Raw genomic sequence first — 22,422 nt, 5'->3', positions numbered from 1 at the left:
GCTAGAGTTGTGTGGCTACAGGTGTGCACTTCCCCTCCTCCCGCCGTGGCCTAGTCGGACTGATAAGGTTACATTTTTCTTTTATTTTTGTTTTTTTTCTTTTTAAAGCAACCAGCAACTGAAGTGTTTTCAGTTGACTGGAAAAAGACCTGGCGTTTGCACAGAAGCTGCAAATGGAAAATAGCCGTCCCCTCCTCCCACCCGCTGCATCCCAGCCCAGAAAAATCCCATACTGTTGGTGGAAGGTAAAAACAACAAAAAAAACCCAACAACAAACCAGGGGTGGAGGAGAGGAAGGGGAAGGGGGAACAGGTTGGAAAACACCAGATTTGAGTTAACATTTCCTTGACTTCACAAAATGCTTGTGCAAAAAGAAACAAAACAAAACCCCCAAACAAAACAAAACCCAAACCCAGAAACATGCTGGAAATAATGAAAACGAATGGAAAGTAATATATAAAATTAAAAATATAAATAGGATGTCTGGCTGACTGGTAGAAGAATAGGTCATTTAGGTTACAAAAAGGAATATACATTCAAGAGGCTCTGAACCCAGTGGGGTAACTGATGTTAAACTTGTGTTAATAGTTAGGCTAGAATTCTCAAGTTTGTCTTTAAAATCTCCACAATACAAGCAAGCTATTTTTAAAAAATATACACTATACACACCTCACACAGCTTCTCCTATCCGTATTACACACGTTACGCTACCCTCCCATCCACTAAAGCGGGGGGGGGGGGGGGTCCCGCAGCAAAGGTAGGCGGGGGGGGGGTCCCCCCCTTCCCGACCCGCGGTGTCGGTGGGGCAGCGATGGCTGCAGAGCCCCAGGCAGGTCGCTTGGCCCTCCGCGTCTTACCAGAACCTTCCTCAAGCATTTTTACAAGTCACCAAAGGGCTGTAGCCTTTTATGTTATACACACTTCACTTTGTAACGTTAATTATTTACATCAGGGCTGCCCCCCATCTTTTAGCTGTTTCTAGGCAGGTAAAAAAAAACGTTCCTGTTCCAAGCAAGCAGGGGGAAGAGCTGCGGGGGGGTTAGGAGGGAAGAAAAGCTGAAGAAAGGAAGCGGGTGGTTTGCTTGCCAGAAGCCAAACCAGTACGCGCACGTATGCCTCTCCTCTGATCCTTGCATCCTTACAAGCTCCCGTCCCCTACGACCTCTAGGACACCCCGACCCGGAGAGCACAGCCTCACCGGCGCTCAAACTCCTTTGCTCACAGCTTCCCGGGACGCTCAGCAAAGCTATACTCGACTTGCAGACTCGCCTCTGCCACAAGACAAGGAGCGCAGAGCCTGACTTCATTCCTCGGAAGCACCGGGGAGCCCACCCCTCTCATAGCAGCAGGTCTTGCGGCACAAACCAGCCGCAGCGGGGCAGGGACCCCCAGACCCCCGCATTGCACCCACAGACGCGCCCTTGGCGGCGGCCAGCGGCTGCGGTCAGGCTCTGCTGGAGCTGTGCAAAAGCAGTGGCGACGTACTTCAGCTCCTTAACAACCCTGCGCTGATTCCTAAACTCTGCTGAGCTCAGAGTTGCCATAGAAATGCGTGATCCTGGCACTAAAAGCAGGCAACGATCTTAAATGGAAGTATTCCCCCCCCCCCCGCCCCCCCCCCTATTTTTTTTTTTTTTCCTCCAGTAGTTTTAGATGATCTCGGGTTTATGACAAAAGCAGTCAGAAAGGGGAAACCAGATAATTTCTAAAGAGGTTGAAAAATGGAGTCATAAGCCGGTATTAAACTGCAGCAAAGAACCCGAACTCAGTTCCCATTGAGTTCAGCTCCAGCTAAAAGCTCGAAGCCACCGCTCCGTCCCTCGCACTTGCGCACCGTACAGCACATGACACCGAAGGGAAGAAGATTCCACGCAGCCAAGACGGAAAACCCGGCTGAAGGCTGGAAGCCGGAGGCTGCTGCCCCCCAGCCCTCCTGCCCCCTCGGCTGCTGCTCTGCCTCCCCAGCTCGCAATATTTAAGCACAATTCCTTACAGCATCACTCAGACAAGTCTCGGGGATTAGACGCATGCTGAACTACGACTGGCGGTTGCAGTAGCTTTTTGCTAGCTGGCACATACTGTATCTATAAATTTTAGTACAAAAACTTAAAAAATACAGAAACTAGGTCAATTTGTTAACTACATATTTACAGATAATTACAATTCTTTTCACTCACAATAATTAAACTAATTGTCAGTGAAAATTCAAACTGTGCATGTTCTGAGGTACCCGTACTCAAGGGTGGGGAGCGGGGCAGGGGACCGGAGGGGCGAGGTGGAGGGGAAGATCCCCCCCAGGTTTGTTCACATCCATGCGGGCAATGCTCAGCCCTCCTGGTTACTCATTCCTGGACTCAGTGTGTGCACTCAGAGAAAGCAAGGAGAGAGGGAACTGATGGTGGTTGGTTTTTTTTCCCCTAGGACGTGGCTTTGGGATGTTTTGAAGATGCCAGGTAGGTGCAAAGCCAACGGTCACGTACCAAACTGCCTTCCTCCTCCTGCAGAGGAGCCTTCAGGTGAAGTGCAAGTATTGAGACCCACAGCTCAGTGGTTAAGGTGCTTGTTTGCCGGCAAATCCGATTTACTAAGTCCCTCTCTAGCTGACAAAGGTCTCTCCTTCCCCAGGGGAAGGGGGCAGGGCAGGGACGCAGCAGGCAGCATCAGGGCCCCAGCTGGCTGAACCCCCTTGTGCAACAGCAACCAGGGTTATCTGCTGCCATCGTTCCCTGGTGGGGTGATGTTTACTATAGCCACTAGATATATCAGCTTTTTTTTTTTTTTTTTTATTTGGCTGTAAACAGCTACCCACAACCCTCTAAAGCACCTCACATGTATTTCTCAACAGACTCCAGCTCAATCAACTCATAGAAGTGCAAACTGAAACACAGCAGAGGGACACCGACTGGCATCCCCGTCTGGGCATCCACCAGTCCTCCAGCCTGGGCACGTGGCTCCGGGCTCGCTGCCGGCCAGTGCCGGGGTGGGAGAGTCCCACGGGCAGGAGCACAGCGAAAGACAACGCTGTTCCTTGTGAAAGGGTAAGGATGTCCCAACCAAACCCAAGCCTCTCCTACAAAACCTGCAAGAGACATTCCAAAAGGGACAAGGGAGAAAATTACCTCCGAATTCTCCGGTAGCACAAAGAAGAGGGCCCGTGTTGGCATGCTGCTGAGCTGGCTGGGCTGCCCCGGGGGGTAAATACTGCAGCTGGATGAACACGTGGGACTTGACACATGCGAGAACCACTTATCCCCCAAACTGCCAGATGTCTCACTAAGATGGGGTCTGTAGAGGACAAAGCAGAAGGTCAGAAGGGTCTTCACAACTCGAGGAACTTGTGGGCATCCAGCATGGCAACACACCCCTCTAGGATGAGAAAGACCAGGGCAAGATTTGCTAGAAACACCGAGCAGGCACCCGGGAGAAGAACAAGGCTGTTCTCTGCTTACTGGGCTCAAGTAACAAACCACACGTGCCCAGGCAGAATAAAGAACGGACCAGAACTGCCTGCGTGTTTACGTATGTATGTACAGGTTGTACACACACACGCACGTATTTTAGATCTTCCAATTTAGCTTCCCTTTTGATCCTCCATATAACCTGCTCTAATTAGACACACACAAAGGTAGACAGTGTTCAGAGTTAGCGGCGGCCTGAACTCAGGAATGCCAAAAGCCAGTGCCGGCGCAGCATGCCAAGACCGTGCCGGGCTTGTGATCTTTTGTGGCGAGACGCAGCTGGGGACTCTGAGCTCAGCCCGCTGAGCACTTCACCGGCCCACTCACCGCCTCCCCAGCAGATCGGTACATTGCCTCAACTGCTTTCCTATCGCTATACCATCTTGTTTTCTTCTCTGCCGTCTTCTGACTTTCTGGTACCCTCTAGGAGCTCTCTCCTCTCCTTTACAGCACACCCGTAGCAGCTATCCTACCCCTCCTGCGCCCCAGAAAAAGCAAGCTACAATTAGAGCAGGGCAGTAGTTAAGCGAGGGCTTTTGACTGCGTTCAGCCCTGGCACGGCATGTGCAGATGTACGCGCCCTCGCCCCGGAGAGCCCTGCTGCGGGGGTTGCTTTTGCTCACGAACAGGAGTGCTAAAGAACAGCAGAACTGAAGTGCCCTGACAGAAATGCACAGCAGGAGGTGTGTGTGCACATATACCCACACACACCGTACATACAGAGTATATAAATATATACAAATGAGATACCATATATATATCCAGAGAGATGTGCGTATTCAACAGGAGTAATGGTAGACAGTGGTACAATACAATTTATTGCCTCTCAAGAAATGGCACGTAAGCAGGGTCAAGGGGGCCGGGCAGCCTGACGTGCAAGGTGTCCTTTTTCCCCTTGGAGGGGTTAATAAACAGCATCATCCCAGGATCAACCAGGGTGCACCCCGTGCAGGTTACAGCTAGTGTGCAACGCCCGTTCTTCTGGAGTGGGAGGGCTGGGTGGGACACAGAGCGATGCCAGCCTGGCCCCGAGCCAGGCGAGGAACGGCTGCGGGGAATTTTCTGAGGAAAGCTTGGGATCATACCACCTCTAGTTCTTCAACCCCTTTGAAGCTCACAGGCTTGGAACGCATGCAGGTGAAACAGAGCCGTGGCCTCCATTTCAGCGCTGCATCCGAGGAAGAAAGCACGTAACGTTCAGCGTGGAAGGGAGCGGTGGCTGCTGACTCCCTGGGGCCACGGCAAAAGAAAAACATGGTCCCTTTCACTGATTTTAACTAACTAAAAATCGAAAGAAAGTCAAATCAGAAGGAGGTGAAAATGCTGGCTCCTCTGTTTTTTTCATCTCTGAGCTAAACTACATCAGAACTTTAGGTCTTTGCAAAGGGGAGAGAAAAATAACCACAAAAGAGATTTCAGAGGCCGAGCTGGCGATTTGAAAACACTGCAACAGAGTCTGCAAAGTAGTCCACACAGAAGAGCTTCCCCAGTGTTAAATACGAACATAAAAGATGTAAGAGAACACCTTTGCTGAGGTACTGGAGTAGTTTCCACAATTTACAGATTACAGTTATTTTTAAAACCAAAGTTAGGGCATGACTGCAACGAGTGCAATATGGACTAATCGGTCTTACTTTTGAGTAATTGGTCTTACTTTTAAAAATAAAGAGTTTGCAAACTGATTCAGAGAGTGTTTGCATCTCTCTAGCGTAGAGTCGGTCGTGCATCTCAGAAATACACCTGAGACAGGTTAAAATTCTCAACACCAGGGGCCTCCTCACAGACCCCCAAGGCACACCAAGCCTGACCCTGAGTCCCTCTGGCTATGGCTGCGTAATGGGGTGCTTTCTCTCGAGATCAGGCTCCTCTGGGACAGCTTTCCTTCCCCCACGTACACACAGGGACACACACATTTAGACCAGTTGATCTGAATCAGTTTTTGCAAACTATTTTAATTAAAATATTAACTTGTTGGAATAGTCCAGGTCTGCACATGATATACATGTAAAAATGGTTACTACACAATTCTTTTTGAATACAAAAAAAGCCAATATGGGATAGCCATCATTTGGATTCAGCATTCAGTCATGCTTGACATTACACAAAGAGATGGGTTGAGAGAATTCTGTTGAAGTAGCTCAATTTAAGCCAGAGACTTTGACCAAATTCAAACCATAACAGAAGCAAAAGAATGAACGCACTGAACTTGCAGGTATAGCCTGTCCCCGCAGTCGCTGCTGCTGTTTGTGATAGAGGAGCTGAACTTCAAAACGCTGTGTTAGCACCATGCTCTGGGCACACCCTCCACACTTACATGGTAAATCCCAACACAATTTTGGCCTTTCATTTCATTTTTGTCTTTCTTTCTAACCCCAGGAATACAGGTACCTTTCCTAAAATGAGTTTCGCTGCATTTCAACAACACTGCAATGCAAAAGAATGACCCCAAAACATCCAATTCCACATAAAAACATAACAGAGGAAAGGACAGGACAATTCACAGTGACCACTTGCCCCAGGGGCAACCAGAATCACCTCCACGGGACCACCGCCTCACCCCAGGCTTCTGTCAACTGTTAGTACTACAAAGCTCCTTACTAAGGGGCTGCTCAAACGTATTTTGGTAGTTTCCACCTTCGATTAGAGTGATATGCTACGTCAAGATGCTAGAAATCCCAGTTGGATTCACCGGATACTGGCAGAGAGTTAAGGATTGGGAGTGGATGTTAATTTAGCTAACGAAAGAACGTCGCCCTGTTGAGAGTACTGAACAGCAGCGAGACACTAGAGTATTTACTATATAAATATGTCACATGGACAAACACATTCGGAAAACCTTGCTTTTGAGCCCTATAAACATATTAAAGGCAAATCCTAGAGTTAGCAGCTAGTGTTTTCTTCAAGATGATTAGTGTGCAAGGAAAAACATTTACAAAGAACCCTGGCTGGTCAGTCCCCAAGACGGAAAATCTTTGCCTCAAGCCAAACTTCATCTGCCTGCTCTTCCCCCAGCCCCACAGTGCCAGCTGACCCAGACCACCCTGGCAGCGGCACAAGAGCACGGGGGCATCTCCAGTTCCCAGCACTAAGGGATGACACGATGCCACAAAGCAATTCGGTTAATGAGACTCCCTGACCCCTTCATCACCGTATGGATTTCACAACCTCCTTTGCTTCCTTTCAGTAGTACAGCAGCTCCAACGAGCCTCTGGAAGTAGTGCCTTCTCGCATGGTGTGATACGCTGCCAAAATATCACAGCATCTCAAGGGACTGTAAAAGTTGTGAAGTATTGCAGCAACGAAAATAATAAAAAAGAGCCTCACATGCAGCAAGATCTACAGTGGTGATGTGGGTTAGTCATCAGCTGGGAAAGTCATTGGCTCAGCTCCTCCTGGTACACTGTGGCAACTAAACATTTAAACAGTTGGCTACACTCTACATGTAAACAGGAAATTGCAACAAGCCAAAAAGGTAATAAATTGGTGGATGTAGTGTAATAATGAAAAACCTGATCAATGGCATTTTGTGACTATGGCATCCTTCAAAATACCTCTGGCATTTGAGACTGATTGGCTAAAAGTCTAAACATTTCTGAATGGAGCAAAAAGAACTACGCTGGGCTCCAAGAATCATTCTGATGCTTAGCTAAAATGAGATGTCACAGTATTAGCTTTACAAGTGCATTACTTATGCTCCTCTGCCCAACCTCATCTGAGCTACCAGCAGCACAGTCAGGGAGTGCCAAAGCAGGAATACAATTTCCAACATTTCTAGCCTGTTCCCTCCAGACAGGTTTACCTACACAGTTCTCAGGAAGCTGACCAGTGCCTTCTGAGAGAACATCACTTCATACACGACACAGAGCGGGCACTTGGGTAGAAGGGCCCTGCTGAGCTACCTGGTGTCTCTTGGCCTCTCTTCTCACCCTTTTTCCTCACCTACAAGTCTTTGAAAATGCCTCTTGGCAGAGGCAATACCCTAGAAATGTATCCAATTTAACGACAAATAAAAATGGAACAGAAGATCCAGCTGTTCCTCCCCTGGATGTTGGCTTAAAGGCAGCTCGCCTGGTTTTTGCAGGGTGGCAGTTCGAAATTTATGGACATGGGAGGAGGTCTCCATTCTCCCTCAGACTTCCTATGGATGGCGTGATGAGGGCAGTCTGAGGCCCTTCTGTCCTGTCAGTGTGATGACCACCAGCCAACTCTTCTGACTAACTGCATATATTTCTCAGACGCCCTCCCAAGACCCCTCCAAAAAGTAAAAAACAACAACGAAAAAAAAAACCCAAAAACCACCCCCCAAACCCTGCAGCCAAATACTATGACATCCCAGTTAGTAAACACAAAACGTAATGCTTTACAAAATGAGTACAATATTCCATGTGCACCCAGCTTCCACACGTCAGCACCGCACTGAGGAGGCTGCTGGGCTGGTGTCTGTAGGCAGTTTCTGTTGGCAGACAGCTCCAGTGGAATTGCCACCCTCAGTTATTGTTTAAGTTATGTATAAGACATGTGTGAACCATTGGATATTTGTGAAGTAACACTTGTGCTCCTGCTCATGCCCTGTTCCGTCCGTCCCCCAGAAGCTGTCCGCCTCAGAGCCTGGGGGCTGTTGCGGACCCCTATAGCACTACTTCGAGGTACCCCCTGCATGGGCCCCGAGGGGTGACCCCATGGCTGGGGTCCACCTTGCATTGGATGGCCCCAAGCTTGTGGTGGGCCACCCATGGGATGACCCCAGTGAGGTCCTGCACCCCCAGTAGGATTGTGGGACCAGCCAGAAGCTCCCGGGTAGCTGTGGCTGAACGCCTCGGGGGAGAGATTAGAAAGAACCATATTACTAAAACCTAGCCTCATGCTTTCTGAGTCAAAGGCTTCGATCTCGCGAGCTTGACGCTCCAGCAGGCTTCGTATCCGTTCGGTACGCTCATTCTGCAACGCCAGCATCTCCTCCTCAATCTAGGAAGGAAAAAAGAAGAGACAGTCTGTAGCAGCAGGACTCCTTCACAGGCACGGCCTCAAGTCTCTGCAGGACTTGTAACAGCAAGCTAACGAGGAACCTTCTCCCCGTGTTTCCACACGAGACTGGATCTAGATCACATGTCCACTGACATGCAATTTGTTCTGAACACCAAAGGGCAAGTCCCACAAACCTGCACACGTCAAAGCATGGTGCATACCAGTTGGAGCGTCTCGTTCCCTGGGGAATACAAAAGTTTTGGGGATGCAAATCCAACATTTGCACCGATACGAACAGCTTGACATAGATTAATCTTTTAAGAAGCAACAAAGTCTACAGCTTCCATAAAAGCTTACCAGGAAAGCACCTTCAGATACAGCCGAGCACAGTGCCTATGCAGTCAAATACCTGCCAACACAGCTTAATGTGACCTGACCTTTGCTGTTTGTAGCTGAATCTGAGCATGATGACTCCTATTTCCTCCAGGATTCAATGTATGAGCCCACATTCAGTTTCCTCTCCCATGTTCACCGGCCAGATTTTCTTAGCTCATATTTATCACTTCCTATCTACCCTCTTTCTAAATTGGTTTCTCATATTTCATTACCCCGATACTTTCTCCGGGGTGTGTGGCTCAAGAAAGTAGGCAGTGATGTTTGAATTGTGTGGCAGATTATTAGCTAGATGAGATGCAAGCTGGCAACTCCAATTTCTTCCCTGTAACACTGTTCCAAATTGGTTTCCAACGGTACTTCGGCAGGGGCACTGGGATCAGCTCTGGAAGTACAGAAAACATGGGGCTATGGCCTCCTGACACCCATCAGGTAGGGATGAAAGCCTTTCTTATTGAAATCTTTGCAGTCAGGTGGAGAACCAAAGAATCGCTCCATTATCTTTGTGCCAGCACTGAAAAAGCCACTTTTGGCCTGGATGAAAAAGACCAAATGGGTAAATAGCAGCAGCCAAGACTTTTTAGCATAGCTCACTGGCATCTCCCCTGCTGTCGGGAGCAACGTGGCCAAGAGGTGTTATCTTGGTGTGCCGAAGGTACCGGGCAGAATGTTGTAAGCACCCTCTTGCCTTAGTCAGGCAATATGCAAAATGATTTCATCTGGAATTTAGGAAACAATCTGCTCCTGTGCGAGTCATCTCCTGACCCATTTGGGACTTTCAGAAACTGCCTTACCTACTTGTCTGTGTCTTAGCACTAGCTGAGTGACACTGACTCTCTCCATAGAGCAGCCTTGCTCACTGCTGCTGAAAGCCACGCAGCAGCCACCTAGCTTGGATAAGACAGAAGGGGAAGAATGTGCCTCCTCTAACATCACCCCTTCAAAACGCTCCACTTGTTTTTTCCAGTCCTGCTGTCTAACCAGAATCCTCCCTTTACAATGTCTTCAGCATGTCCAGCTGCTCAGAGTTTTCAGTCTTTGTGCCAGCAGAACACACAAAACTTGGTACAACCGAAAGGCATGCCTAACACGCTGCGTTTCAAATGACATCACTTCGAAACGACCCCAGGATGCAGGACTCTGAAGATGAGGTGTCTGAGGCATGTGGGAAGGAAATGAGTAAATCTGAAGTCTTTTAAAGACACTCTTGGGACATGCTCATTACTGGTGCAACACAAACAACACAGCATCAGGGTATAGCTTGTACAGTGCCTCACTCGCTGGCGCTTACAGGCTGCGTGCTGACGGGGCTGGCTGCTCCCTCCTTAGCCTAAGTCAGACATGTATCCTCTGGTGAGTTACTATGGTGATGGGCACCGTCAAAAATAAAGAGCACTGTGCTGAGAAGGAAGGAGAGTCCTATGCACACACTAACTTCTGGAATCTGGTTTATTATTGAACACCGGGGACTGACTTTGCCACAGGCTATGTATATATTTGTGCACATAAATTCAGACATTCATCTTGTGCACATACCTGCCCTTCCTCTGGCTGCCAGTTTCAGTTAGCATGTGCAAGCAAATACCAGGTGACATTGCTGAGCGACCCACACCAGCATACTTGCAACTCTCAATTCTTACAAAAGTCTTACAAAATCACAACACAATTCTTACAAAACCAGAGTAACGCCTCTCCTCCCAAAAACCACCCTTGCAAAAGAAGGATGCATCTACTTTTGCACCCACTTTCCCTTGAGCCGCTGCTAAGTGACTGTAACCCCAACAAGAAACAGCGTGTCACTGTTAGTCCATGACTTTGTGACTTGTAATGTGCTAGGACTACATGTATCGCTAAATAAACCTATGGAAGTTAGAACAGTAAGAAACTGGATGATGCTTCAAGGCAACACAGGGACACAAACACACAAAATACTATGCTATATCTTATTTTTATTGGTTTTTTCCTCTCTATGAAGCAGCACTGCTAAGCTTCCTATCACCATTACTGACACCAAATGTTTCATAGGGACTTTCTACGCACACCACACTTCAATCCTGGCCCACAATGAAAGCCATCATCACAGGCTGATGTGTGTTTCCTTCAGTCACTGGCCTCACTTCCACAGTTTTGACCGACCACTACATGCAGTGCAACACACGCTGCTCCCACAGACGAGGAGCCGTGCCCAGCAGCAGGCTGAGGGTGCCACGCTGCTTCCCACAGCAGATGGTGCCGCCAGAGGGCAATGCACACCCAGCGTCAACAACCCAACGGCAGGGCTGTACGGGAGCTGTCCTCTTCTGGAGGGGACCAAAATAACTAGCGATGGGGTCTAAAGACAGCTATTCCACATGCGAGCGCCACACGGGAACTCAGTTTTCACAAATTCAGTTCCTTGCAGAGATTCAGGTGTATTTGCAGGAGCCCAAAGCACAGCAGGAGCGTACTGCCGCCTTGGAGATGCTTCCTCCTGACGGTGAGGTGGAGCAGTTTTAGGCCGATGGGGGCCCTCTAATCAGCCCAGCACCCATCCATCCATCCGCTTGCCTCTGGGAGAAGTGAAAAAGAACCTCGAGGCCACAGAGTAATTGCCCCAATTTAACAATCGCCAATCAGCAAAGTTGGGAACCGTTGCATGAATGGTGATGGCTGGCACCCACAGGGCAAATCAAAGGGGAAAAAATTTGCAGGAGGAAGGCTGATTGTGTATTTCCTTTCACCAACTGGGGCATTACCCTTCCCCTGGTTTGTATAGGCCACTCATCCCTTTATGCACCTGACAGAATCACAGAATCATTTAGGTTGGGAAAGACCTTTAAGATCATTGAGTCCAACAATGACCCCAGCACTGCCAAGCCCACCACTAATCCATGTCCCCAAGTGTCACATCCACATGTCTTTTAAATAGTTCCTGGGACGGTGACTCCACCACTTTCCTGGGCAGCCTGTCCCAGTGCTTGACAACCCTTTCGATGAAGACATTTTTCTTAATATTGAATCCAAACCTCCCCTGGCTGTTTCCTCTTATCCTATCACTTGTTACTTGGGAGAAGAGACTGACCCCTACTCGCTACAGCCCCCTTGCAGGTAGTTGTAGAGAGCAAGGTCTCCCCTGAGCCTCCTTTTCTCCAGGATAAACAATCCCAGCTCCCTCAGCCGCTCCTCCTAAGACTTGTGCTCTAGTCCCTTCACCAGCTTCGTTGCCCTTGTCTGGACACACTCCAGCACCTCCATGTCTGGCACTGCACAGAAAAGCACACTTCAACCAGGAGTACCTTAATACACATAGCCAATTACAAGCTGAAATCTAGGGAGCAGCATGTCACCCATGCCTGTGGGTCTGGCTACTTCAGTTCGCTTAGGGAAATGCTGCAGACAGCAGCATTTCTGTAATAAGCATAATTTTATAGGGAAAAAAAAAGCCTGGTCTCCACAGATTTGACAAATGGAACAGATCTGCAGTAAAATAGTGTTACCATGAAACACAGGGTCTCAGATACATTTTACCTTTAGCCCCCTCCCCAAAGATACCCAACAGTGATACTATGCAAATTCCAAAAGCACACCCCTCCTCCAGCTTTAGGCTGTTACTGTCTGTCCTGTAATGAGCTGGGGAAGCTAATCTGCAGCTCAGAGACAGAAAGAACAGTTCACTTTCCCTTCTGCCCAGAGAGGCATGACTCCCTCTGGCACGCTTCAAGCAGCTCTAACCCAGCCAGAAGCTGCTCACATAGGACAGCTGAGCTGGCAGAAAGTTTAGCCTATGTGTCACTGAGCTATCATCCCAGTGAGGCAAATACCCAAATGATTGTGTTACTATATACAGCAAGGTAAAAGCAATTTCTCTCTCTATTGGTAAGTACAGTGCAATTTAAGATCTGAGATATGGAGCGTGCTAATGATGCTCACGTGCCCATTTTACCTTCTGCTCAAGGAGGGCCCGGCGGAGGGATACCCTCTGTTCAAGATCACGCAGCTCCCGATCATGCTGGGCTTCTGCCTGCATCTTGATTTTACTCTGATATGCATTCAGCAGCTCCAATTCTTGCTGCAGCTGCATCTTCAAAACCTGGCACTCTGCTTCCTGTGCTTCATCCAAACGCAGCTGGGAAAGAGAGACAATAGAGACATTTCACTATGGGGCAACCACTCATGACAATCCGGGGGAGGACTGCGGGGAAGGGGAGAGAATGGGATGGGACTTTGTTTTCTTAGCAATACAATTGGTCTCTATTGTACTTCGTTTCACTGAACAGAGAACCTATAGTGACAAAGACTGGTGACAGTGAGCCCACAGCACTGATGCAAGTGATGCTGATGAGCAGTGGCGCCTCAGGAACCATGATCCATACTGCAGAGACCAGACTGCTGGAGGTGCTAACATCCACAGCTCTCCTTTTGCCAGAGGCAAAGAGAAGATCTCTTGCTCTGTTCAACTGGATTAACCAATTACCTGTATGCAGGAGACTTACGTCCATATCCCTGTCAATGTAGGACTTCAGGCAAAAAAATATAACGACATAAATCTAAAAGCAGTATGATACTCAGCTTTTAACCTGCTCAAATATAAATTAAGCCAGCTACCCTGCCTCAGAGCATCAAATTTGTACAGAGCGATGTTAGCAGGATGCGATATGCAAGAAGTGCAAAGAAAACTGCACATTCGGCTGTAGCAAGGACTCAAAGCATTGCTCAAGTGGTCATTCCTTAAAGAAGGAACCTCTTCAAGAAGGAATCACAGAACTTTCACAACACTTTTACCATTATTTCAGATTTACAGTCTAAACCCTGGACCCCTGCATGACTCAATGAGCATCTTCCACCAGTGGGACATGCTTTGGTTGGTATCATTGACAAATCAAAACCTAAATGACTTAAGACAGCAAGCTGCACATTTTTCAACGATGCTTTAACAGGGATGTTTATACTGTCAAACTTCATGGAAAAGCAGTCTTCTGGCCACACAGATGCATCACTTTGGATCTCTGCAACAGCAGCTTCAACTTCAACCTGCCTGAAGGGGGGTAATACCGCTTTCCTCTGCATTTGAATGCTGCTTTTTAAATACAGAGGAATGACTGTGCAGGGTATGGCACGTGCAGCAAGGAAGCAGGCTGCTGTCAGGATACAGATTGGTTAAAATGCAAACATCCCTATGTGGCTGAGGAACCCTGGGTCCCTCGGAGGCGACTCACAGCTTGTGTAGAGAGCATTTCATTAATGCTGTGATCATACTGCTCAGCCAGGATAGCCAGCTTCCGGGTCTGCTCCTCCTTGAGCCGTTTGAGGACAGCTTTATGTTCACTCTTTGGCGTGGTCTCCAGCAGATGGTTTCTCAGTGCTTTGTACTGTCTGGTTTGGATCTTGCATGTATCCTGAAACTGCTTCTTTATCTGGAGTTCTTTTGACTGGAAAGATGGAGGGGACACAAACAAAGAAAAAACCGGCATGTTTCAAATGAGAGAAATATCCATTCAAATGGATATTTAGGATTACATTAAGGATATGAGTTCAAGAATCCACAAATGTATATTAACATCTACAGTGCAAGGAGGGAAGCAAAATACACAAGAGGCAGTGACTATTGCTGCAGCTGCTTTGACACTGCTACTGTGTGAAACAATTACAATACAGATACTTTTATAACAAAGCTCCAGCCTAAATACAGCTGTCTCTGCACAAAAAGACTCACATTTGTCACTGGACTGGATCCAGTCCTGGGTGTTGCTTTTCAAGAAAAGTTCTTGAAGGACAGGGCTAATATTTATTAGCACCAAAAGCCATACTTACACATCACTGTGTTTGTATGGTACATATATATGAATAGCACTTAATGTTATGAAAAGAAGCAGATCTGGTGCATGGGAAGGGACAGGGAAAAACAGCAACACTTCTTCCATTGAGGGTTTGATGAAGATAAGATGTATTCTAATCATTGATATTAAGAACCTGCTTTTCATAAAGATACTAAAAAATGGCTGGGAAAGATCAGATGCTTGAAAATGTACACCACAAGCAACATTAGTATTGTGCCAGCCTAGCAAACAAAACAATTCCCCATCCCCAATGGAAGCTTACTGGAGACTTTCCCTTTGCGCTTCCTAGCATCTCTGTATCATTTAAAGACCTAACATTGCAATCGCCCGCAGAAGTGGGAGATATCAATCCTGGAAAATGTATCTGGATCAGATTTTTCTGCGTGACCTTGAAGAAATTAATTATTTTTTTCTTTCACTTGCCTTACCTGCCTCCAGAGCACTTGTGAGGGTTATCTGCTAAGTGTTTTAAGACACTGAAAAGGAGGGTGTTCTGGAGTTCCCTGTATCTTTCTACAGAAGGGCTGGCAGGGATTCCTCTAACTAAGCAAAACTCAGGAGTGATGAGTGATGGTGGTTAACTGACAGTCAAGTTCACCATGGTAAGAAAAAACAAACAAACAAAAAAATCCCGAAACCACTAAAACCTCACATCAGGGCAGTCAGTATACGCTCTGGGCCATCCCCACTGTCAGCCACCATAGTCAAATCCTGTAACACTGAGGTCAGAAACAGAGCATGAGAGCAGACTCCAATCCCTTGAATAAGCTGGAAGAGCTCCGGGATCTGAACCAGCAAGGCAGATATATGTGCATATCTCCCACCAGATCCCCCACTGCCTGCTCCTGGCACTAATTCAAGGCTCAGCAGGGTGGCTGGTAAGTGCAGCACTTGTAGCTACCTGGGAAGATGCGGTGGGATCAGACAATATATCCAGACCAATTTAGATATCAGCATGCTTTGCTGCATAAACCAACAATTCCACTTTGCTAACCTGATGCAGAAAACGGGACAAAGATGGGTTTCATTCAAACCAAAACATGTATCACAGAGAGGAATACATCACTTTTACCCTTTCTACATTTACAGGAAGTTATTTCCCTCCAGGAAACCTTTAAGGTTGTTTCTCCCTGCCCTTAAGGGAAGTGTCAGCAGGTTACACATTCCTGTCAGGGACCTGGTCACAGCAAAACACCAGCAATCTATTTTGCCCTCACTTTCTGTGAAGCCTTGCTTGGACACCAGACTCTGTTTACAGGCTTCCAATCCAAAGGCTTTAACAACAGGAAACAGAAGGGAGGGGTAAGATTTCCAGTCAGGCTTCTGACAAGATCATTTTGACCTAGTATTGTGAAATACCAGCAAAAGGGTATTTGCATCACAATTAACACACTCGAAATAATAACAGAGCAGTTTTCACTGAAGGGTGAATTCTAGTTATCGGTCCTTCTGGTGCTGTAATAGCAGCAACAGACACTGACCGTTAAAAACCTGCTTTCAGGACAAAGGACCTCACTAAATAACAAAGGGACAGCCTGAAACATGTGCCCTAGAGGGAAAACGTTGCTGGAGAGAGAAATTGAACAAATAGTCAAATTATCTATTCAATTAAGAATACTTGCCTGTATTAGTCAGAAGCAAGAGAAGGAGTTAATACCAGGCAACAGCCTCAATAAATAGGCAATTGTGCTACAAACTGAACGGTTGTCCACAGGCTCCATTATTAGCACTGTGTGTACGCAAAGGTGCTGGATTGACAGCTCAAGCCTGAAAATCCTTCACTAATCGCAGAACAGCCATGCAAAGCGAAGTGCAAGCTTTCCACGCTCCCTGCAAAACGCTCCAGCCCTGTCCTCACTGGAAAAGGGAAGGGGTTGAAGAGCCTGCAGAGGTGAGAGGGCAGCCAAGCCCCTGCCGCCCAGAGAGCCTGCCGATCCTGCTGTCCCAACTGCCAGCCAGGGAATGAGAACGGACATGCTGCCCACTCGTGTTTGCACAGCTTCACCTTGGGGAGGCAGAACTCATTCATGCTAATCTCAGAAGGATCAACCTAATACAGCTGCTTCAGTTTTATTCAGCTCAGAGTGCAGCGCAGCTTCCCTGTGAAGTCATCAGCTATTTATACACTATATCCTTGGAGATTCTCAACAGCGATCAGATGGTCCCTTGTTCTCACAAGCTAGGTTTTCACTATTTAATATTATTCTAATATTGACAAATCAGGTTTGGTTTTGGGGTTTTTTGCTGAAGTTCTGTTTCCAAGTTGGTTATTTTCTCTTGAAGAAGATAACATGCAGGTGGTGAAAACTAAGTCAGATGGGAAATATCACAAAGAGGAAAGACCTAGAACAACAAAGAAACCCCATGCTCAGTATGCCATACACTCATTTTGTTACTGGCACAGCTGAACACTGGGTGGAGAGAAGAAGTCTGCCTCCTCAAAGGAAATGTACCAGGCAGCTTTGTGAAAGGCCTTATACTCCCTTCTCAGACACTTCAGAATAAACCACTGAACTTCTTTGGATGAAGCGAAGGCTTACAACGAAAACACTAAGAGCCTCAATTACAGAGGCCCTATAGTTCTGGTCAGCCACCGCAGCTACAAGGGCAGCATGAGAAACCCATGAGAGCACAACACAGCAAAGGTCAGTGCTAGGAGCTTCCTGAGGACACTGCAGCTGGCTGGTGTCTCTCTCTCTCACCCCCCGACTTGCAGGCATACCAGCCTCACTATAAAAACAATAACAAGGTGAATTAGCCAAGACCAACAGTGCAGTTCATTTTGATGCACACAGCAACAAAAAGCTTTTTTTTTTTTTTTGGAGGGGTGGGGGAAGGGGGCAGGGGGAAGTGTGTTTTTAAATGACACTGCTTCATTACAGCAAAAATTAGATTTTGTTCTTGTGTATGGGGGAGAAGAGGATCAGAAAACAGCGTAGGAGGAAGAGGGGGGGAAAAAAGGGCACTGCAAAGATTAAATGCATTTTACATGGCCACAAAAAGGAAGGCACGCTGCTGAGAACAATGGCTTTTCAAATAAAACGAGGGAATAGTGCTGCTGTGGCCTGCCTACAATACACTGCAACACCAACCACCATTACCATGGTTCATGCATATGGTGCTTACAGGGCCGCAGTTGCATCCCAGCAGTTACACAATGTGACAAATACGTTGCTTTTTAATAAAGGTATATTATGGAATGAGACACCTCTTCAAATCAATGAGCTTCAAAAAATCTTGGACCTGCATACACTGGAAATGAGAACCGAGCTGTAATGTACCACTTCTCCACCACCACCAGCAGCTCACTCCCAGAGCTCCTACATCACTTAGTACCTTCAGGCTCTTGGGCTGCTGCCGGACCTCCATGACGTGCTTACGCCTCAGCTCCCGCTCCCGGCGCTTGTTGTATTCCAGCTGGTTGGTGAGCTCGGTCTGGTGCTGGAGTCGGATCAGCTCACAGCGCATCTTCTGGATGGTACTCAGATGGCGGAACTCCAGCTCCTGCATGGACTCGTGCTGACGCAGCAGCATGGCATGCTCCAGGTCCTTCTGTGTCTGCCTTTTGTTTAACTCCTAACAGGAGGACAGAGGGAATTATTAGATTCTTTGTACTTACTTGGATTTCCGTTCACAACGTGACATTTCACTTTGTTCACAAGGGCATTTCTCTCTCTTCAAGGCATTTGAGGACAAAGCACATTGCTTCTACGTCTTATCAGAAGCAGACAGCACAGCCACTGGTCATTTTTCCTTCCTCATTTCACTACTTCCTGTTCTAGATGCTCAACAGGATTCACAGTAAGCATTTTCTGGAAAGGACTGTAACTGTTGTGTCTGTTGACTTTTTGGATCTAACAAGTCTCCCACAATAGGGCACTAATCTGAACATTTGATCCTGCATGATCCCCTAAATGCCACAGGGATTACCAGACAGTGTTGCAAAACATATCAAACCATTATTTTATCAAAAAACTTTAGATGTGGTAATTGAGATTCGAGCTGGACTGTAGGTGCTCCTGTGAGATACGTTTCACACAGGTGGTTCCAGGTCTCATCTCTGCCTATTCTCTTACCTCCCGAACCAGGTCCTGCTCCAGATTATGGCGGCCAAGGAGCATCCGTCTCTTAAAGCGGCGACACTCCAGCTCCAAGTACTGCCTTTGACGCCTCAGTAAGTTGGCTTCTTCCTCTGCCTGGAAATGCTGGATGTTCTCCTTCTGCTTGGAGAGCCACTCCTGCTTCTCCTTCTTTGGAGTGCTCTGGTTTTCATTCAGCTCCTGACAACAGCAAGGTAATTAATTGTGGAACAGTCACATTCAACTCCTTGGCTGGGAACAACTGGACAGCGCTGCCTAATAAACTATATTTCAAAGCCACCCCACCTTGTCTTCTTATGGCCGGTACCATCCCAGCCTCTGCAAAATGCATCATATCACATACCTAAGGGAACACCAGGAGACAATTCATAGTGAAGCAAGTTTAGCTACAATTTTTTTTTTTTTTTTTTTTTGCATTGGCAGTTTTAATTGGCCAAAATACTGGTTTGTGCCCACAGTTTCCAGATGTATATATTAGCTCAAAATATAAAAATTATGGTTGGCCACTAAGAACAAAGACACTTGGAGGCCCTGCCATACTGCCTGACGAACGTTTTTACAGGCTCCCAAAGGACTGAGAGGAGGAGGAAAGCATTGTCATCCTGCTGCTCAAACAAAACTCCAGCCACATGAAGCACATTACAACATTCTTGTGTCTTGCTTGATCAGAACACATACACATTTCTATAAGTAACTCAGCAAGGCAGAGCCACTCAGTGAGATGCCGTAACTTAAAAAACCCAACATAAATAAGTTCACAGGTGAAAATTAAGGCCACAGCTTCCACATTTCTATTAAATTCAACACATAGCTTGAAGCATCTTTGGCAAAAGGCTCTGCTTGCTCGAATTGCATGCTGCAGATGCCCATACGGTAACGAGACTTGTCGTGATACACTTCAACTTAAGTATGCGACAGAACTCCTCTGTACTTCATCAGTGTTTCTTGGTGCTCTACTTGGCGATCTACTGCCCACTTAGAAAAAGATTCTATGTTATTATAAAGAGCCCACGCTACTATAGTTTCTGTTAGATCTTTCTTGGCTCTGCTGCTCTTTAGCCTTTTTTTCTCCTGGGAAATGTCTATGTTTGGGAATATTCCCCTTCGGAGCAAGTTCCAAAGTTGCATCACACAAGTTGATGGTTGAGCACTAAATGGTTCTTTCAAAAAAATTATGGTGCTTACAGTTTCAGCCACTCCACGAAAAGAACCAGGAAGTTTGATTCTACAGTTTCTCTGCATTTCACAAAGGTCAAGATTTTCACTACAATACAGTGATTACTAAACCATTACACAGCTTTCTCCATTAAAATTAAATGTGTTTTACAGATAACTCCTTTAAAAAAAAACACCTGCAGGTCATCTTTACTGCTCTGTATTTTTGCTGCCGCTACACAAATATCATTAAGTGATAAGAAATTCACTAACTGCTGCAGCGCACGGTCAATATCTGCAGCAACAAAGTATGAGAAAAACGCTTGTGACCTTTCTTAAACTACCTTTTCTCATTCCTTAGGACGGCCAAATTTGCATGTTTCTGGCTAAAAAATAATATTAAACAATGGAGACGTGTACTTTCACAAGATAAGCATAGGTGCCAATATATAAATAAACCCTCTTACTCTAAGGTGAAAAATATGAAACAAATACAGTACGTACAGGGCTCTGCTCATGAAATGCAGCACTTGCTGCAATCCAGCGTAACATCTCTTGCACACAGTGGCCCTTTTATTTCTGAACGTTCACTGCTCTTGCACCGTATCGTGTGCTGTACTATGTTCACAGTTCTCATTACAGATGAGTTACCTCTTTCAGTTGCTCTTTACGGAGTTTATATTCTCTCTTCTGGGACTCCAGGAAACTGTTCAATTCTTTTTTCTGTTGGGCCTGAATATGCTGTTGAAACTTCTTTTCTTCATTGGCCATCACTTTAGCCTACAGCAAATCCAGCAGCAAATCAGTTTGAGTCCCGATGGATTACAGCTCATGTCCCATTTCAGCCCCAAGACCTGGAACTCATGGTACAGTCACCACGATACTCACCGTGACTCTGAATAAGTGCGAGTCTCAGGAGCTTGCCCTCACTCTCTTCTCATTCCACCCCCCGCCCCCCGCCATCTACACACCCTGCAGGAGTCTTTTTCAGTGCCTCATTTCATCAGCCCTATTGTTCAGCTTGTCTGGCCTAACCAAGTCAACACCTTATGATAAACTCTATCCTTAGCCCTCCACCGAGAGGACCCACGATGAACAAAAGAATCAATAATAATTGCTGTAGGCGGCACCACTTCATTATCAATTATTTAAAAAGCATAAAACCCCCCATATCCACAAGCAACTAGATGGTGAACATTCAAGCGTAGCTGGCACACTTCTCTGCAGGCTAATCGGCCTCCGTAACACTTGACAGCAGTCAGTTACTGACAGCATATACACGGCAAAAGAAAGGAAAACCCTTACAGTATTTCTTCTGGGGTCAGTATACTAACATTTAGTATAACGCACTGTGATGAAGGACATACCTTTCCTCTAGTTACATAAACCCCTTAGTGTAAGGAGGTGATGTATTAGCCTTTTTCTAATTAGCAATTTGCTTGGCTCCTGAAAACAAGACATGTAAGAGACTACAATGTCATCTCTTCATCAGTGAGGGGAAGCGGACAATTCAATGTAATTAACAAATACAGACTGGTCTGCTAAACTGCAGTCTCCTACCTCTTTTTCCATGGCTGCTTGGTGCTTTTTAATTAGCTTTTCCATTTCTGCAGCAAAATTGTTACGCTGTGTTTCAAGATCTTTGTCCAACCTGAGGCGATGCTCATCCATCTCTGCCTTCAGTTTATTCTCTAATGCCATCAGTTGCTTCTGGTGTTGCCGCCTCATACGTTTATAGCCAGACATCTGTTCTCGGAGTTCAGAGTCTTGTTCGTGTTCCTGCATTTGCCTTGTCACCTAGGAAGATAACCACATTGGGCCAAAGTAAGTTAATGCTTCTTAATCTGCTTTTCAGCAGTCTTCAAACCACAAAAGAAAACTATTCAGTAAAGAAATATGATTTTGTTGTAAAGAAAAGCACACATCCTAATGGCAGCAGAGCAGATTAAAAAACTGAATTCTGCTGTAGAAGATAAGCTCACACGGGCTCCAACAGAAAAACTGTACAATTGTTATAAAGCTTGTACTAAATAATGTCTTCTTAGCCCACTGCAATGAGGGTGCATATATACACACACAAATATGTATGATATGCAGACAAAAATAAAAGCGAGCTTATTATTATAAATGGTTTCCTATATTTTACTAGGCATACTGGTTTTGAACAATATCTTACATACACAAATTGCATTCACCCAGGTGTCACATGTAAGCTTTTATTAACTTACATTGAACTATTTCAGTGATAGTATCTCAATGAGGCCAGCTCATATTTCGAAGAAATCCTAAAAGCTCTAAGTAGTTTCACGGAGCTATGTTCAAAGGCATCCCTTCCCATACAACTTCATCAAAATAAAAACCTTAACATACCAGCGATGCTGTGCGTATAGTAGCAAAGTGCTCTCGGTTCCGATAATGAGACTTGTGGCGAGATACTTGGGGAGGAGACTGGGGTTCTGATGCCCTTGTTCGAGGATCTGATTCCTCTCTGTAGTTTTCTTCCTCCTTATCAGCAAATATTAACACGAGAGAAGA

The 22,422-nt window shown here is 46.3% G+C and overlaps 1 protein-coding gene across 3 annotated transcripts in view; it reads right to left on the bottom strand.

The window, feature by feature from the left end:
- Positions 1 to 99: 99 nt before the first annotated feature.
- TAOK1 (TAO kinase 1) overlaps positions 100 to 22,422 on the bottom strand; it is a 73,853-nt gene continuing 51,530 nt past the window's right edge. For all 3 annotated transcript variants that reach the window (XM_040616672.1, XM_040616688.1, XM_040616680.1), the window contains 8 exons: positions 22,258 to 22,392; positions 21,448 to 21,684; positions 20,539 to 20,667; positions 18,709 to 18,912; positions 17,969 to 18,208; positions 14,012 to 14,224; positions 12,739 to 12,921; positions 100 to 8,423 (listed from right to left, as the gene is read on the bottom strand). In XM_040616672.1, the coding sequence (XP_040472606.1) occupies positions 7,962 to 8,423; positions 12,739 to 12,921; positions 14,012 to 14,224; positions 17,969 to 18,208; positions 18,709 to 18,912; positions 20,539 to 20,667; positions 21,448 to 21,684; positions 22,258 to 22,392 (1,803 nt within the window). In that variant the 3' untranslated portion in view covers positions 100 to 7,961. The remainder of the gene's footprint in view (positions 8,424 to 12,738; positions 12,922 to 14,011; positions 14,225 to 17,968; positions 18,209 to 18,708; positions 18,913 to 20,538; positions 20,668 to 21,447; positions 21,685 to 22,257; positions 22,393 to 22,422) is intronic.

Source organism: Falco naumanni, chromosome 1 (assembly GCF_017639655.2).
Source record: "Falco naumanni isolate bFalNau1 chromosome 1, bFalNau1.pat, whole genome shotgun sequence".
Taxonomy (NCBI): domain Eukaryota; kingdom Metazoa; phylum Chordata; class Aves; order Falconiformes; family Falconidae; genus Falco; species Falco naumanni.
Note: the sequence above shows the minus strand (reverse complement) of the source record. Positions and strands in the feature narration are given on the sequence as shown.